The sequence below is a fragment of the Harmonia axyridis genome, chromosome 1 (assembly GCF_914767665.1).
Source record: "Harmonia axyridis chromosome 1, icHarAxyr1.1, whole genome shotgun sequence".
Taxonomy (NCBI): domain Eukaryota; kingdom Metazoa; phylum Arthropoda; class Insecta; order Coleoptera; family Coccinellidae; genus Harmonia; species Harmonia axyridis.
Genome location: NC_059501.1, coordinates 14,670,844 through 14,687,973, shown reverse-complemented (window position 1 = coordinate 14,687,973; position 17,130 = coordinate 14,670,844). Strand labels below are relative to the sequence as shown.

At 33.8% G+C, this 17,130-nt stretch overlaps 2 protein-coding genes across 8 annotated transcripts in view; both read left to right on the top strand.

Annotated features, from left to right (window-relative positions):
- LOC123677562 (multiple C2 and transmembrane domain-containing protein) overlaps positions 1–17,130 on the top strand; it is a 61,446-nt gene that overhangs the window by 31,429 nt on the left and 12,887 nt on the right. For 6 of the 7 annotated variants that reach the window (XM_045614185.1, XM_045614193.1, XM_045614169.1 and 3 more), the window contains 3 exons: positions 8,628–8,740; positions 9,462–9,579; positions 15,662–15,831. In XM_045614185.1, coding sequence (XP_045470141.1) covers positions 8,628–8,740; positions 9,462–9,579; positions 15,662–15,831 — 401 coding nt within the window. Of the gene's footprint in view, positions 1–3,283; positions 3,709–8,627; positions 8,741–9,461; positions 9,580–15,661; positions 15,832–17,130 lie in introns of those variants that run through there. The other variant, XM_045614202.1, reaches the window with a different exon arrangement.
- Positions 6,070–6,878, top strand: LOC123677597 (metacaspase-1-like). The gene has a single exon (XM_045614223.1). It carries the CDS (start codon positions 6,185–6,187, stop codon positions 6,752–6,754), a length of 570 nt encoding a protein of 189 aa, XP_045470179.1. The 5' UTR covers positions 6,070–6,184; the 3' UTR covers positions 6,755–6,878.

Genomic DNA, 17,130 nt, shown 5'->3' with positions numbered 1-17,130 from the left:
ACTCTAGAAAAACGTTTGTCTTGTTTTAATTTGATGTTAGAACCGTTGGTGCACGCTTTTTGAACCCTAGATTTGAAAATAGTATTTATTCAATTGTATTTAATTTTGATGTTGATTCATTCAGATAATTTGCGACATTAATAGTTTTTTTGTCACATCATTAATGCTACTATGCTATTCTACTCTGTTATAGTTCGAATATTCTATATTCTCGATCTTAAATATACTAGCAAGGAACATTATCAACAATGATGACATAATTGTTGTGAACTATCAGAAGTGCACAAAAGTTAGATGGACCTAGAAATGTTCTGTTTGAATTTGAGGCAAACTAGTTATAAAATCAATAGAATTGAACCGAAAATGGTCAATCTCATCAAGTGTTCTTCGTATTCCACTAAAAATATTTTCTTCTGAGGTATAACTCTGGAAAGTACCTGTCTTCAGCCACAGAATTTTGCCAAACATTATCTTCGAAACCATTAAAAATGTCTCTCATTTTCTTCATGACTGTAGAATCCTTTGTCGACGTTTGATTGAATTTCATTCAACGGTTCTTAAAAACTCCTGGAACCAGTTCTTAAGATGAGTTCACGCCAATAAGGGTGATCGAAGCACATGTTCTATTACGGGCAATGAAAGTGACCAAATCGACACATCTATATCATAAATGTCGATCAACTAGGATCTATCCAAAAGGGCTGGTAAAACAATAAATTCCTTCATGACCACGTTTCCTAATAAATTTTTGGTAACTTGGAATATTAGGAATATTTTGGTTATTTTGAAAATACTTGAAACAATGAAAATTTTATACAGAGTGATTCCTACATGTGACTTTGTATTCACTCTACATATTTCATTCTTTGAGGAATTCAATGATTTTTGAAAATCATTGCAATCAGCATTCGAATGTTTATTTTTCCGTTATTACAAAAATTGCCAGAAAGTAAGAGACTCGTTGGCGTTTACTTATTGTTATTTTGTCATCAAAAAATAAGAGACATTGTACAGGATGTCCAAAATTCAATACTCACTGAGAGTATCTCATGAACTATAAGATTCAGAGAAAAAATCTTCAAGGGCCTATCTTTTCGAAATAATAAGATATCAGAAAGCAGATCATAGATATCTTGATTCGTTCTCGAATAACAGGGCGTTTCTGAAAATGACTGTTTGAAATGTTTCGTACTGATTCTAAAAAACTTACAAAGCAAGCAGAACCAAACTGTTTGACATTAAACCTAACGTACTCGAGTAATGACAAAATAATGGAAAATTCCACGAACGACTTTTTTAATTACAGGGTCAATTATGAACTAAACGAATTTCATTTTGAATAATGTTTGAATCACCTCGTATTTAACAATAATTCTCATTAAAAAGCAATCTGAAATTATTACGTTATGGGTGCGAAATATTTGTCGCGCAAAAGTATTTCATTCAAAATGAATTCCTACGTGAAATGTTACTTTAATTGAAGAAATTTCATTTTCCAACTTCGACACCTGATAGACTCTCTTGTTCAGGAGGTCATAATGCACAACATACAAAAAATTCGGAAAAATTGACTGATGACAATTTACTTAGTCCTTTAGGAACTTCACTTCTTTGGTTAAATTCTAAGCTTTATGCGCTCAAAAACCAGCTTTTACCTTTTCAGGAAAAATATGTCAGTTTATGGAACTTTGTCAGATCACGAGTGACGCGATCGTTGAGTATTAGATTTCAGAAACTTAATCAACTCGGAAAATACGCTCGAAAAACTAATTTACTAATTAAACAATGCAAACTCCGTCGACCTACGCGAAGCTTCGAAAACTTTGGGCTCTTGTTGACATACCTACCTTGCTTATTAAATATTTTGTCGCTATATCAAACCACCTGATGCATTATTTATATTGTGAAGTCAATTGATTTTTAACAAAATGTATAAGGTAGATATAATAAAATTAAAGTCATTTCTATTTCATTGAAGCAATTGGAAAGTATCAGACCATAAAAAAATCATTTCTCATAAACTCAACAACACATAATAACGAAAATATTGCTACGATGCTCGCTACCATAATACTGAACAAGAACATAATATTTTGTATACCAAAGTCATAGCTTTCTATATTCGATTTAAATTTACCTTGAACCGTCTGATGTCTCTACTTTTAATTGAATGTGAATTTTGGAGACAATAAAAAGTTAGATGACATTGTGAATTAGTTTTTTGTAATATTGTCATAAAGTTCATGACCTTTGATGAGAGTTTTTCCATCAAACTCTATCAGATATGATTTGTGGTTACATATGAGTACTTTCTGTGTTGTTCACAGTGTGAGATTTATTTTTTCATGGATGAAATAAACAGTGGTGTACGGCGAAATTTGAAAGAAGGAAATGATAGTACTGAAAATGGACAATAATTCCGTAAAACTAACTCAAAGCGTATTCAATCCATTTTACTCTGATAAGGGTCTGCAAGTGAGTTTCAGACATAATTTATCACATGACATAATAAATATTGAGAGAAACTATATATAAATACATCGTGTGATAATTCATAAATCGAAATCTAAATCTTTGCTTATTTTACGGTTAAAAGATCTCTTTTCATTTCTTTAACTCGAAGAATGGGCAATTTTGCATATCGAATGAATGATAGGTTATGCATAATGAGGCACTTTTGAAGGTTTTTCATGTTATATTTATTTGTATTTCCTTCTACACATGGGATTTTTGTTGATCAAGTTTGAAATGCCGCCCCTGAATTTTAGCGCCCTAGGCGAGCCTACCCTGCCTACCCACTAGCGACGGCTCTGGTCAAAATTACCAATTAAATTAAAATTGTCGTAGATACAATAAAATTGAATCCTGCAAAGTGCAATTCCACAATCATTTCTGCATTTATCCTACTTAAGGGCGCTCCAATTCTCGCTGCTAGTTTGAATGAAAGAACATTGGTTTAGAAATGCTGATTAGATATTCACAAAAACAAAGAGAGAAACTATATTCTGGATAAATAAATACTTGTTTGAAGAAGAATTTAGGAAATATACTATTGACGTGAAGTTCTATCATTTTCTTGTTTTTCATGTCGATGTCTTTCAATTGCTCGAGGCCAATAATATAAAGATAAACATCATTAATTATACAATAAAAAGGATCGACATCAGAACTCAATATGACAATGATATGTTAAAACTTCTATGTAATTATTTAATGAATATTATTCAAATCATAATAGGTAAATGTTTCGAATTTATTTAATTCCCAAGATAGTTGAGATTCATACACCATACACACTTCAGTGCGCTTATTTTCATTGAGTTATTGATCCATTTCGTGATATATTCTTGTTACAGAAAAAAGTTAAAATAGTGAACAGTGGAACAGTGATGTGGGTTTTAGTATATTTTTATGATTGGGTTCTGCATTTCATTGATATCTGATGAAATGCTCTGTGCTGCGTTATTTTGTGAATTATATTTGATAATATTTATTTCACCATATGCCTCATCACAATGGGAAAACATGAATGAAAATCTCTCGTGCAACACTAATATCCTGCTATGCCATTGACCAATGAATCGTGAGTGAAGAAACATCTAATTGCATTGGAATTTTCTGAAAACATGGTTAAAAGCTGTTTTTGTCTGGTATGGAAAATTACAAATCAATTCCTGTGTTTTATTTGCAAACATGCAACACATATAGGTATGTATTCGATAAAGATGAAACCTTTTATTATCATTATATTATTTTAAGATTCCTGTCAAATTTCATTATGATCGTTTTACCAGGGCCTTGAGAAAATCAAGAAAAATATCAAAAAAGGTTCGAAATACTTCATCTGAGGCCGGATATACCGGCTAAACTTTTTTAAATTGAATCAGTGAAAAATCTTATGGAACATGTTTCAAATAAAAAATTTACTGTTTTGAGAGGGAAGTTCACTTATGTTACAAACTCTTTCATTAACTTAACCCTTGTGGAGGGGAGGTATGGGGTCAACTTTTGGCATTTCAAACGGTCACCCCTATTTTTTCATAGCAAATCCGTTTCACGATTCGTCAGGCTTTGTAATCGAATTTGAATTTTTCGTTTGAAAGACCCCACTGTATCCGTTCTAATAATCCTTTACATGAAATGTTGGTCCTAAATTGTTCAACTATTCATTGAAACGATGGAAAACGTTCTGCGTATAAAGATAGACAGCTTGACAGAGATTTTTTCATTTTTCTCAATTGATACAATCAAGTATTTCGAACCAGAAACAATAAAAACAAATGATTTCACCATTTCCAAATGACCAATGGCAGTATATGTACTGAAAACAAACAGTTCAGCAGGAAAGGTCATGTGTTTCATGTCAATGATTTATGCAAGGGATATCTTAAGTTCGTTCAGATAGAAATTTTCAATTCGATTGCAGAGCTTCCTTTAACGAATCGTAAAGAATTGTTCGTACAAAATTTTGTATTTTTTGGCGTAGAATACGAATCTGCAATAAATTAAGGGTTTCCATTTGAAATTCCAAAGTTGACCCACAAGGGTGAAATACATTAAAGAGATTCTGGCATAAGTTGACTGTCATTTCAAAACCGTCAATCATGTATTCGAAACAGTTTCCGTAACATGTTTCCCTTTCAAGATTTTTGATTGATTCAACTTACAAAAATTCCCCGGTATAAGAAATAAATATCTTATTGAATAGTTCTCTCACCTTCAGTGGAATTCAGGTGACCTTCAGACACACACAGAATATTCTTTCACGAATTACAAAAATTGCTTTTTTATTATTCAACCCGCATAGTCTACATCAAATTCATTATTGTTGAGTACCTTATCATGAATGGATTATGCTTTTTTTAGAACTACTCGTATTAGTCGTCAAGTTCAAGTATATCTTTTCATCGCTAATTTTATAGATGTCTCTTATACGTTTTTGTGAATATGTAAAAGCTTAGGTATTTTTGGACGCCTAGAGAATTTAATGGAAGGCTTCGCATAACATAAACTTTGGAGAGGAGAGAATATTTGGTAATTTAAGAAAAATTCATGCCAAAACGATAACTTGCGAACGGAAAGTGCTCGAAACTATCAAGACTAGGGGTACGTCATTTTTCATTTTGAGTTTTTGATGGGAAATATTCAGGGTACCGAAAAAATGATTCCTAGTTAGATATGAAAATTTGAAACAAATTTGAGGCTGAAGGCTTTCACGACTGGATTGTTCAAAAAATTTGAAAATTTCGGGCTTTTGAGCCGTGGTCTAGTCTGTTTTCACCTGACGTTTCGCTCACTATTGCGGTAAGCATCCTCAGAGATTGTAACTCGATACTGAATTGCTCCGATGTCATAGAATCTGGTCTTCCATCCATATGTTTCCGAATTACAGTGGACATGTACATTTCCAAATAAATTTGTAGTAAATATACTCTTATCCACAAAATCTTTACAAGAGTAAAGTTTATCATCTTGAAAAACAGAATATTACTGCGAAGCAGTTGGTATTTTTAGTTTCCAAATAAGGTGACAATATTGATGTCGAAACGTACATTGAGCGCTCGTGAAGCTTCTGTAGATTAGATTGTGGTTCTTACAACCTAAGCGTTTCAATAATCAAACTTGAATATCCCGAAGAAATTTCCGTGAACCTCTTCTGAGCTATTCGATCAATTACAAAATCATCTCTAATTGAGATGTTCTACCACATCAATACATGCATGTATACTTAAAGTAAACATCTTTGAGTCAAGTGATTATTCCGAAGTAGAAATGGTTGAATTATTGCCTTGAATGAAAGAATTCAAATGGAACTATACAGATGCATGTATGTGAAAAATGCAATCTGTCAGTGAATTACTTGACTATCTGCGTTGGACGAATCTCGCAAATTTTTCATTTATTGTACACAAACGAAAATTCTCGGAACAACAATTCAATCCAGTGATTCCCAGGAATTAATATTCAATACATACCGAACGATCCATTTATGATGCACGTCTCACTTAATATTCGACAAAGAAATGAGTTGCGTCCTCAACATTACATTTGGCTATTTTCCAATGATCACCAGAAAGGTCAGTTATCATCGATGACTAATTCCTATTTCATTCCACATATAAAATCCCAGTGATAACACTTATCTTCATCAGTCAAAGAAGATCAGTTCGTTGAACATATCAACATGAAATTGATTGTATTACTTGGTTTGCTTGGATTCGCATTTTGCGAACCACCAAGATATAAAACCACAGTTGAAGTGCAGAAATCAGTGGAGATACCGTTCACTGGTACGTGGGGAGAATCCGCACCTCCTCAGCAGTCGTATGGACCTCCACAATCATCATATGGACCTCCACAATCATCATATGGACCTCCACAACCATCTTATGGTCCTCCACCTCCAGCTCCATCATATGGACCTCCAGCCCCAGCTCCTTCTTATGGACCTCCACCATCAGAAGAAGCAACGACTACTTCTGAACCTCCCACCACAACTAGTGAGGTAGAAACAACGACTGATAATGAGGTTGAAGGGGTTGATGATATAAAACCAATAAAACAAACAGGGCAGTATTACGTCTACCACCCCTTCGGTCTACTGCAGAAAGTGGTTTACCAAACTCAAAACGATGAGAAAAAAATGGAATTTTCGGCCCGTTTGAAGTACCAAGATGTAGAACCTTTAGCAAGTCCAATTTATACTTACGATTTGAATACTGGGGAATATATCAGGTTAGCCAGGAGTGTTTGATGACAATTGTATTTTAACTGTTGAATTTGATGTTATAATTTGATTGTGTTATCGATTGAATATATTTATTAATTATTAAGTACGAAATATTTCATTGAATAAATCAAGACGTTTGTGAATGTAATCAGTTTTTTTGGAGGGGGGACACTAGCGAAGCTAGGGGGTCTTTGGGGCTGCAGCCTGCATCCCCAAAATACATAAATTCAGAGGAAGTTTGTCAATAGAAGGAATATTATGTCTCTAATAGATTTTCGTTTTTTATTTATAACACAGCTTCATTAATTACTTCGGCAATTTCTGGTTGCTTCTCAAAAATAACCATAAAATACGATATTATTATGTCACCAGGTATTACTTCAGTAGCTGAACACCAAAATATAAAGAAATATTAATATTTCTTAGTAATAAGTATCATGGTTGATCACGTTGTTGGCACGAAATCGTGGAGGAAAAGCTCTTATCAATTAATCTTCAAATTAATTTGAATAAGATATGATTACTTCAAACGTCCTACAAAAATACTTCCTAAAGACACGAAGTTGCCGACGAGTGCTGGGATTGGTCGGTCATAAAGAATATGCAATTTTGCTATACTGAAACGATTCCGAAGCAATAGGAACATCTGGCTTCAAAATTTTCGATTGAGTAAAAGATGTTTAAGAAACATCAGTTTGTGTGATCATCATTCAGGTGATTGGTTGGTCGGAGTATGTAATGACTCTTCAACTGATTCAAAAAAAAATTAACAAAATAATATGAAATTGATTTAGAAACAACCAACAAAATAACCCTTGAATGTGAATTCAAGATGCAAAAGAAGGAATAATCTAGAATTCACGATTCAAAATTTAGTGGAATATTGGTATTTTTTAAATATAATGTGCAGTTTTTACTTAATATATCTATATTTTTTATGGGAATTCGAATTGAAAGAATAGGTAGCCATACCAATGGCAATATCAAGATAAAATTGTATTGGATATCCATGAAATGTCATAGAATTTGTAAATATGAACTTGACAATCGATATCAATTGTTAAATTTATTAACGAAGATTTGATTGAAAAACGATTCAAATGGAGGGCAATAATCATAAAAAGTTTTGGGGAAATTGTTTGTCCTTCACGGCCAATGCGCATAAAGAAGAATAAAGAACATGCAGAATGTTTAATGAGATGTATCTTGACTTAGAAGCCATAAACATGAGGAAACTTTACGATTCCAGAATGATTTCATCTTTTATGGTTCAAAACTTCAAGTGGAATATTTCCGAACCCTGTGGATCCAAGAGAAAATAATATTTTGAATGTATTAGCTCAATTTTACGGAAATTCTCATGCTTTGACCTGAAGTACAGAAGAAGGTTCAGGCATAGCCAGAACTTCTATTCGAAACTTCTATTCAACTTTCTGCATGTTCTTGCTATAATTTGAATGCATTGATAGAGGAGAATAAACAGTTTCCTCAAAACTTGATGTTTATATCATTTATTCCCTTCTATTTGAATCGTTTTTCAGGAAGTATTCGTTATGGAATTCATAAATAATCAAGAGACTATACGGCGAATAGATAGCGTTGATAGCGTCATCAAAACCGTAGGAAATTCAAAAAGAATATCAAGAAAAAACCTATGGTCAGATCCGACCAAGCTGAAATTTTGCTTGAATTTAAAGAATAACAATTCCTGCTGATAGAATTATCATAATCATAAAAAAAATCAAGAAAACAAAAAGGCAAAAGATTTTGGGCATTTGGTCGTTCATTCATGCACCAATTGCAACTTTGGAGGCCAAATGAATATCCATCCATATATAAACCGAATTATGTGTATTTGAAGGTTATAGAGTTCCTTATAAGCATTTTTCTCTTTCAGATTCTCCACTTAGTAGATCTGGGTTAGATAATACACATTCTTCAACACCAAGTGGTTCACCTGCTCTCAAGTCCAAGCCCACCGGGGCAGTGGCTGGACTGGATCTCTTACCTGTTAGTATTATTTATAACTTTATATTAAATCACACTCTTGTCTACATGTATATTACAAATCTATTCTATGAGAAATGATTCAAAATTAAATTGATGGCCTAACGTGGATAGCAGTTATAATTAATTATTCAATAATAATTATTCTCGGTACCTTCGTTTCTCCATCGCTAGAGCTGATTCTCAAAATGTTAGATTTTTAAAACTACCAAAATCTACCGACAGATTTCTGCCTTATAAAAACAAATCCTGTTGTACATTTTTTCCATCTAGAAACTATTTGTGATTCAAAACTATGCCTTTATGATTGGTGGAATTTAAGACGAAGGAAATAATAGCTGAAATATTCAGAAGAGTTTATTGGAAAATGCATAAAACCGATAATACTGGAAATAAGGCTTGGCGGTAAAATTTTTTGTAATAAATAACGGTAAAAAATAACGGCTTCGTTTGAAAAAAAATCCCTAAAACAAATAATTCATTCCTAGCGCCGAAACTGCTTTCTGGGATTACACATTTTGAATGACTGATGAATGACCAGTAATTTCCAAAATGTACTTCTAACAAACATAAACTGGATGTATGCAATGTGGTATGAAATTCCGAAAAAATCACGGGTGCTATAAAAAATGATAACTTCTAGTGTAAATATTCCTCAAGTTTTATTTCACACGTTGTCATAACTTGTTTGCTTCTAGTTGAATATAACGAAATCATGTTTCAGGCAAGTTTAAACAACGAAGTAGATCGCAGAAGAGAGGCAGCCTTGAGAGAACATTCCTTCTTCCAACTTAAAGTACATTTACGACGAGGCTTGAGATTGACTGCCATGGATAAAAATGGTGAGGTCATATTAAAATTTGTTTTAGGACCGGTATTATAAAGGATAGTTGGTTCGTTGTCTAGTGATTTTTCAATATATGAAACTCGTTTTCATCCATTTTTCAAACTCTTAAATGTAGCGTCTCTTACCATTTAATATCTCGATATACAGACTTAACTCTAGAACATGTAGAATTTCTTGAGAAAATTACATCAATATGAATATATGCGCTCAAAAGATCCTTTTTTCACGGTTATGCTTTCCTCATTTTTATGACACCTCAGACTGTCGGTTTAGAAATAGGAATTTATTGAATTCAGTAAGATGGTTCAAAGTCATCGATGAGAAACCTTTCAGGCATAACTATCCTGTGACGCTCAGAAAGCGGAAATTTCTTTACATTTCCACGACGCTTCTCGTGCTGCAATTCCATCTAAAAACACTCCCCTTGAGGCGTTGAAAACTTTAGAAAACATACCTTCCGGAATAACGAGGTGAATTAAAGGGTCTTCAAAGCGACATTACATGAAAATATCGGCTCTTCTTTTGCTTCCAAAGCACATGCCCCATTGAATTATACAGATATATCCAAGGGTGCAATTAACGTGTGAATAATTAATTTTTTCCGATATTATCCTTATTTATATGGTTCTAACAACACACTCAATATGAAATTTTGCCGGAGTTTGAAATTGTTATTCTATATAGTGGGTGATTTTTTTGAGTTGAATCAGTCAAATATCTCAAAAAAGAAACCTCTTACGGAAATTTTCGAATAAAAGGTTAATGGTTTTAAGGGGGAAATCCACTTATGCCAAAACCTCTTCCATTCAATTTAATTGTGGCGGTACGGAGGTCATCAACATTGTCATTTTTTTGTTTTTTATTGCTGATTCGTATTCTACCGCAAAAAATACAAGCGTTATGTGAGAACAATTTTTTACGGATAGTCACGAATGGCTCTGTAATCGAGTTCAAATATCAGTTTTAGCAAGGGAAATGTATATGGGGCATCATGCATTTCAACGTATGATACAAAAGTACAGGATAAAAAGCTCAGAAAATCTCTATTTCCTCGTGTAGGTGTAGTGATTTGTTTGTGTATTCGTTCAAAGAATAAGCTGGCATATATACAGGGTGGCCATTTGAAAACGAAACAGACGAGATTACAGACGAAATAAAGTTTTTCGATAGAAATGCTCGGACAGGTCGATTTCTGTTTCGAGGGGGACAACTTAAGATGTAGGTTACGGACGCATAGCGCTTCAACCCCTCCTACTACAACCCTCACCCCCAAATTTTGAATAGGGAAGATGGGGTGAGTGATACCTCATTTGAAAGGTATTTTTATACTGATTTCAGCACAGTAATTGTTTTTTCATTTTATGCATTAGTTCTCGAAATATTCCCAACTAAGTATTTGAAAATGAAGTGGTGTTTTCATGGCACTTGTAGTGTTCGACATTTTGAGCTTCAAAACAACCATGACTGTGGCTTCCTTCCTAACTAACTAACGCATGAATATTTCGAGAACTAATGCATAAAATGAAAAAACAATTACTGTGTTGAAATCACCTTGAATACCTTTCAAATGAGGTATCACTCACCCCATCTTCCCTATTCAAAAATTGGGGGTGGGGGTTGTAGCAGCAAGGGTTGAAGCGCTATGCGTCCGTAACCTACATCTTAAGTTGTCCCCCTCGAAACAGAAATCGACCTGTCCGAGCATTTCTATCGAAAAACTTTATTTCGTCTGTAATCTCGTCTGTTTCGTTTTCAAATGGCCACCCTGTATATTGAAAGGCATCTTCTTCATCCAGTTGAAATCCCATCCCACCCTTCCTCTTCAACAAAAGTAAACGACATATATATTATAATTAAATCTGAAATTGATAAGAAAAAACCAAAAGGAAGTAATAAATATAATAGTTTCCATTATATCGATTTAAAGTTGACGACTCATTGTAAAAACGAATCTGAAACTGAATGGATAGCTTGGAAACCACCATGAAATTTATAAATTGGACAAGTATTCACCAAGTGGTCAATGGTTTCTTCTACGTCAAACTCACATAGTGGGCTTTCAATAGAATGTCATCTGCAGAGCATACTACTTCAAGAACTATAACCAGTCCTGAGTCGATTTAAAATACACCAAAAATTTTTCTAAAAAGATTGAAACCTGGAAGAATCTCTGAAGGATTAACGATTTGACCTTTGTTGAAGACATTACATGAATTCCATTCGGAACGCCAAATTTCCTTGTCACTTGCATTAGAATGAAGAAAACTATCAATCCATAAAGGTTTACTTGACTTCAATTTGGGAGTATCTACGAGGTAAGATACAAGTGGATATGATTTCGGGTTGAAATGAAATTTATCCCAATATTTCTTGAGTACAACCTGTCTAAGTATATGAGATGGAAATATACCTATGTGAAAGCACTGGTAACCAATGTAAAGGTGTAGAACTAATGGTTCCACTGATAATTCTCATAGAAACATAGAGCTGTGCATTAATTCTATGAACAAGAGCACTATTGAATCAAACAAAACAACATTATTCAGCAGAAGAAAAAACAACGGCCAAAGCAACCGTACGAAGAGAGCTGGCATCAGTACTCCATGAAGAACCAGCTAATTTTTGAAGTTGTATAGGGTGTTTTTTTACGAGGTATATAATTTTAAGTTGGCATTACTGTTCAAGATGGCAACCGATTTAACAGCTGTCAAGTGATTTATTCTCAGTTTGGTTTGGCAATTCATTGAGAATAGACTCACGCCTGAACAACGCTTGCAAATAGTGCAATTTCATTTCGAAAATAATGGTTCTGTGCGAACCATTCATAAGCGAATTTTGTTTAGCGCTTCTGGTTGAATGGCTACGTCAACACACAAAACTGCCGCATTTGGAGTGAAGCTAATCTTTAAGTGTATCTCGAAACACCGTTACATCCAGAAAAACTGACTGTTTGGTGCGCTTTATGGGCTGGTGGAATCATTGGTCCGTACTTCTTCAAAAACGATGATGGCCAGAACGTTACAGTCAATGGTGATCGGTATAGAGCCATGATTACTAACTTTTTCATTCCTGAATTGAACAACCATGATGTCCTGTGGTTCCAACAAGACGGCGCAACATGTCACACAGCTCGTGCCACAATCGATTTATTGAAAGACACGTTTGGTGACCGCCTAATTTCACGTTTTGGACCTGTGAATTGGCCTCCAAGATCTTGTGATTTAACACCGCTAAACTACTTTCTTTGGGGCTATGTAAAGTAATTGGTCTATGCGGATAAGCCACAAACCCTTGACCATTTGGAAGACAACATTCACCTTGTTATTGCCGATATACGGCCACAAATGTTGGAAAAAGTATTCGAAAATTGGACGTCCAGATTGGACTACATCCGAGCACCCGTGGCGGTCATATGCCAGTAATCATATTTAAAATGTAATGCCACAAGATTACATGGGCGCCCGCAGGGGGGGGCCAGGGGGGGCCATGGCCCCCCCTGAGATTTTGAATGCCTCATTTTTCAGCACAACACCCTCAATATTACTTTCTCAATCCAAAGGGCAAGGAAAAAAGGAAAGTAATAGATTCACAACTATTTTCCGGTTTTCAATGGAATTACATACTATACATATAATCCATAATCGGCAGAGGTATTTTTTGAATTGAAAACTTTCTTAGGCGCGTTGAGCACTTCTTGGGTGGAGAAAATTCATGGAACCGAAAACACTCCATGCGTGTCAATTTGTTTATAAATTCATCTTATACACTGCGTACGTAACCGTTAAGTATGGAACAAAATTCATTTTTAGCTAAACAGATCATTTTAAGAAATAATCCTGAAACACGTCGATTTTTTATTTTAATTTACCGTATTTTAAAATAATAATCTAATATAAAGGGTGAATTACTTTCGAGTAATGACATCAGCGTCATTTTTTTTTAAAGGAACACCCCAATTTGTCTCAATTTTCCGATTACTCTGGCTGAGCAGATTCCAAAAATGTATCACATATTGATTTCAATTGGTACAGGGTGGACAAAAATACAATAGTTTTGTGTGTGCTCATAAAGTGACGCGTAACATTCTTTATTAGTTAAATTAACAATATTATCAAAAATACGGCAATTGGTTTGAATTTAACACCCTGTAGTTTGTTACATTTTTAGATTAATAAAAATGTATAAAAATAAGAAATAATTTCTTTCATATTCTGTCTGCTACACCACAAGTACCAAACATGTTTGGAAACAGCTCAGTTTTATTAGTCTAAAAATTTAACAAACTACAGGGTGTAACATTCAAACCAATTAGCGCTAGACAATAAGTATTGTTAATTTAACTAATAAAGAAAATTATGCGTTATTTTACGAAACTATTGTATTTTTGTCCACCCTGTACCAATTCTAGTGATCTTTTGAAATTCAGAGTAGACGCTGGTGATAAATATAAATACAGAAATAGAAAGAAACGGAATACTGATGTCGCCTACGACAATCATGGACGCCTTATCGTTTTTCAATAATTTTCATTTTGCCCCCCCTGAGAAAAATTTCTGCGGGCGCCCATGCAAGATTATCTTGCGGATAAATAACATTCATGTCAATCGAATAATCCATCGTTGTTTTATTGCAATTTAAAGTTCTATAGCTCTAAAAAAACACCCTTTATTAACAGGGGTCTATACCGTTTCAGGGTCAGTTCAAAAGTGATCAGGTTATATTTGACGCCTACGCTAGAGACCATCGATTCATATGAGGTTTTTGCATTATTTCGTTTTGACTTTCTTTTCAGACACCTTGTGTCAACTAACAATGGAATTTCAAATTGGAGTTTATTATTCTTCTGTTTAGAGGAAAAGTGATATATGTCGACATTTTGTTTATAATTCCTGAAATAACTTGAACAACTTGGAATAAAATATATTGTTGCTTGATGTTTAGAAGCTCACTCCCACAACGTGTGTTTGTTAACGATTTTACATCAATAAACATAGGCATTCTAACCTTGACTTTTTCAGCCATCGAACATTTGAAATAACTATTTTAATTTAAAAAAGACTTCTGTGTAAAACCGTCAGTCTGATAATTGTGTTGTTATGAGTGAATCTCCATCATAAAAGCTCTAAGTTCCGCATAACTTCTATTCATGCATAAAGATTGTAATAACTTCTGCATGAGTGAGCTTAATGAGATACTTCGGTATCTGTTGAAATTTAGTTCTTAGAAATGAGAGACAGGATATCAACTCATCGAATGCTGGAAGCTTTCAAATAACGCAGTGTTCTGTTCATCGTAGGGTAAAAAGGGTAGGAAGGCTATCTGAATTTCAATAAGATGAATATTCAGGAGTATTAAAAAAGGGAACACCACCACGTGGCTGCTCAGTTTGAAACGAAATATAGATAGAGAAGAGATATTCTTTCTTACAAATCACCGATTTTTATGGGGTTTCCATTGTAGAAGTTGATATTGTCAATTCGCGAATGAAAAAAAAAATTTTTGGTAACTTTTGTATTTCGCAGAAGAGTTGATGATATAAACAATGTACATAGCACTGATATATTTTCAAAATATTCCTGGAAAACACCTACCAAAAATCATTACGCACAATATCATCGTTCAATTGTCAAATATGGAAAAATGGATTCGAGAAAGACCGTCGATTACAGAGCCAAATAGTCACCTATAGAGCAGTTTTAGGCATATTAATGGCATTTTAATCATTCGATCAATCAGCTGTCATTCAAATATCTAACACATAAATGGAGTGAAAAACATCAGTATAAAATATGGAACAAACCAAAACTTTATAATTCATCGGAAGATTTGGTATTGTATTGTATTATTCAGGTCACACCATAAACGTTCATTGAAATTTAATGCCGTCATTAAAATTTGATAAATGCGGCATTAAATATCGTTCCTACAAGTCCTGTCAGTCTGTTGGATTTGTTCAACGGTAAAATAATTCCAGAAAAACGCTAATTCTGAGCTGAAGAATCCGAAAATTTTGTATTTTCTCTTTATATTATTTTTTACTCGATATATTCCATATGATTTGAATATACAAATTTCAGGTCTCAGTGATCCTTACGTGAAATTCAAAGTTAGTGGAAACCTCCTCTACAAATCGAAAACTATATCCAGAGACTTAAATCCAAATTGGGATGAACATTTCACAGTGCCTATAGAAGATCCGTTTAATCCGCTTCAAATCAAGGTCTTTGATTATGACTGGGGCATGCAAGTGAGTTTATACTCCTATTTCTATTTATATGGACTGTGGAGATGAAAAGACTGTAAAATTTGAAGGAGTCCTTAATTTCATTACTGCATCATAGGAAAGTAAATTTTTCATGATTCTTGTTCTATGTAATATTGCTTCTTATAAACTCTCGGAGTTGTCTAATGCATAAAATTATATCTCTTTTGGCCTTATAAAATATATGAATCAAATATAAGAGGCTGCATATCTTGAATGCTAGTTTATAAATTCCACTATCCGGAAGTTTTAATATAAGATTTATGATGCATATTATTCATTTATTCTTTTACATCCAGAATAAAAACTTTTATTTCAACAAAAGTATCAATCTCATCTTTGATTTTCTAAAGAATGTTAGAATTCATTGGAATTATTCCTTTCAACTTAAAATTTACAACTATTAATTTTTAGAAGCTTATTATGCTTGAATTAATTCGAGGAATTGAATATAATCATTGTTATTAACATCGAAAAAATAATACATTTGATAATGTTCGCAATTTTCCATATAAGATAAAATATCTAGTTAACATGCATGTTTAGAGGTTAAACTTATTATCAAAAATAAAAATGAATACACAGATATGAAGTGTAGTAAAGAGAAATCCATTATTTTGTATGACAACCAATGCTTTAATTTACGTAGTTAGAATGATACGATTTAAGTCATTTAGGTTTGAAGTTAATATCATTATGCTTCTATCATAGAAGCCCTCGTCCATTTTGGCAGAAAATTGAGATTTTCACAAAACTTTGTTGAGGCCAATTATTTTTCAGCAAAATTGTTTGCCGTGGATAGAAACAGATAGTCATGACTTAGTGTCAGGTCCGGACTGAAAAGTGGATACAAAAGAACCTCCCAACCAAACTCCCGGAGATTCAGGCGTGTCACTATCGATGTGTGTGGCCTGGCGTTGTCCTGATGAAACACAATTCCTCCCCTAATGGCCAGAGCCAATAGGAGTACAGTACAAGTACAGTAGAGTACAAGTACAGTAGAGTACAAGTACAGTACAGTACAGTACAAGTACAGTACAAGTACAGTACAAGTACAGTACAAGTACAGTACAAGTACAGTACAAGTACAGTACAAGTACAGTACAAGTACAGTACAAGTACAGTACAAGTACAGTACAAGTACAGTACAAGTACAGTACAAGTACAGTACAAGTACAGTACAAGTACAGTACAAGTACAGTACAAGTACAGTACAAGTACAGTACAAGTACAGTACAAGTACAGTACAAGTACAGTACAAGTACAGTACAAGTACAGTACAAG

Excerpts from the sequence above, each read along its gene's own strand:
- LOC123677597 (XM_045614223.1), top strand. The coding sequence starts at position 6,185 with ATGAAATTGATTGTATTACTTGGTTTGCTTGGATTCGCATTTTGCGAA.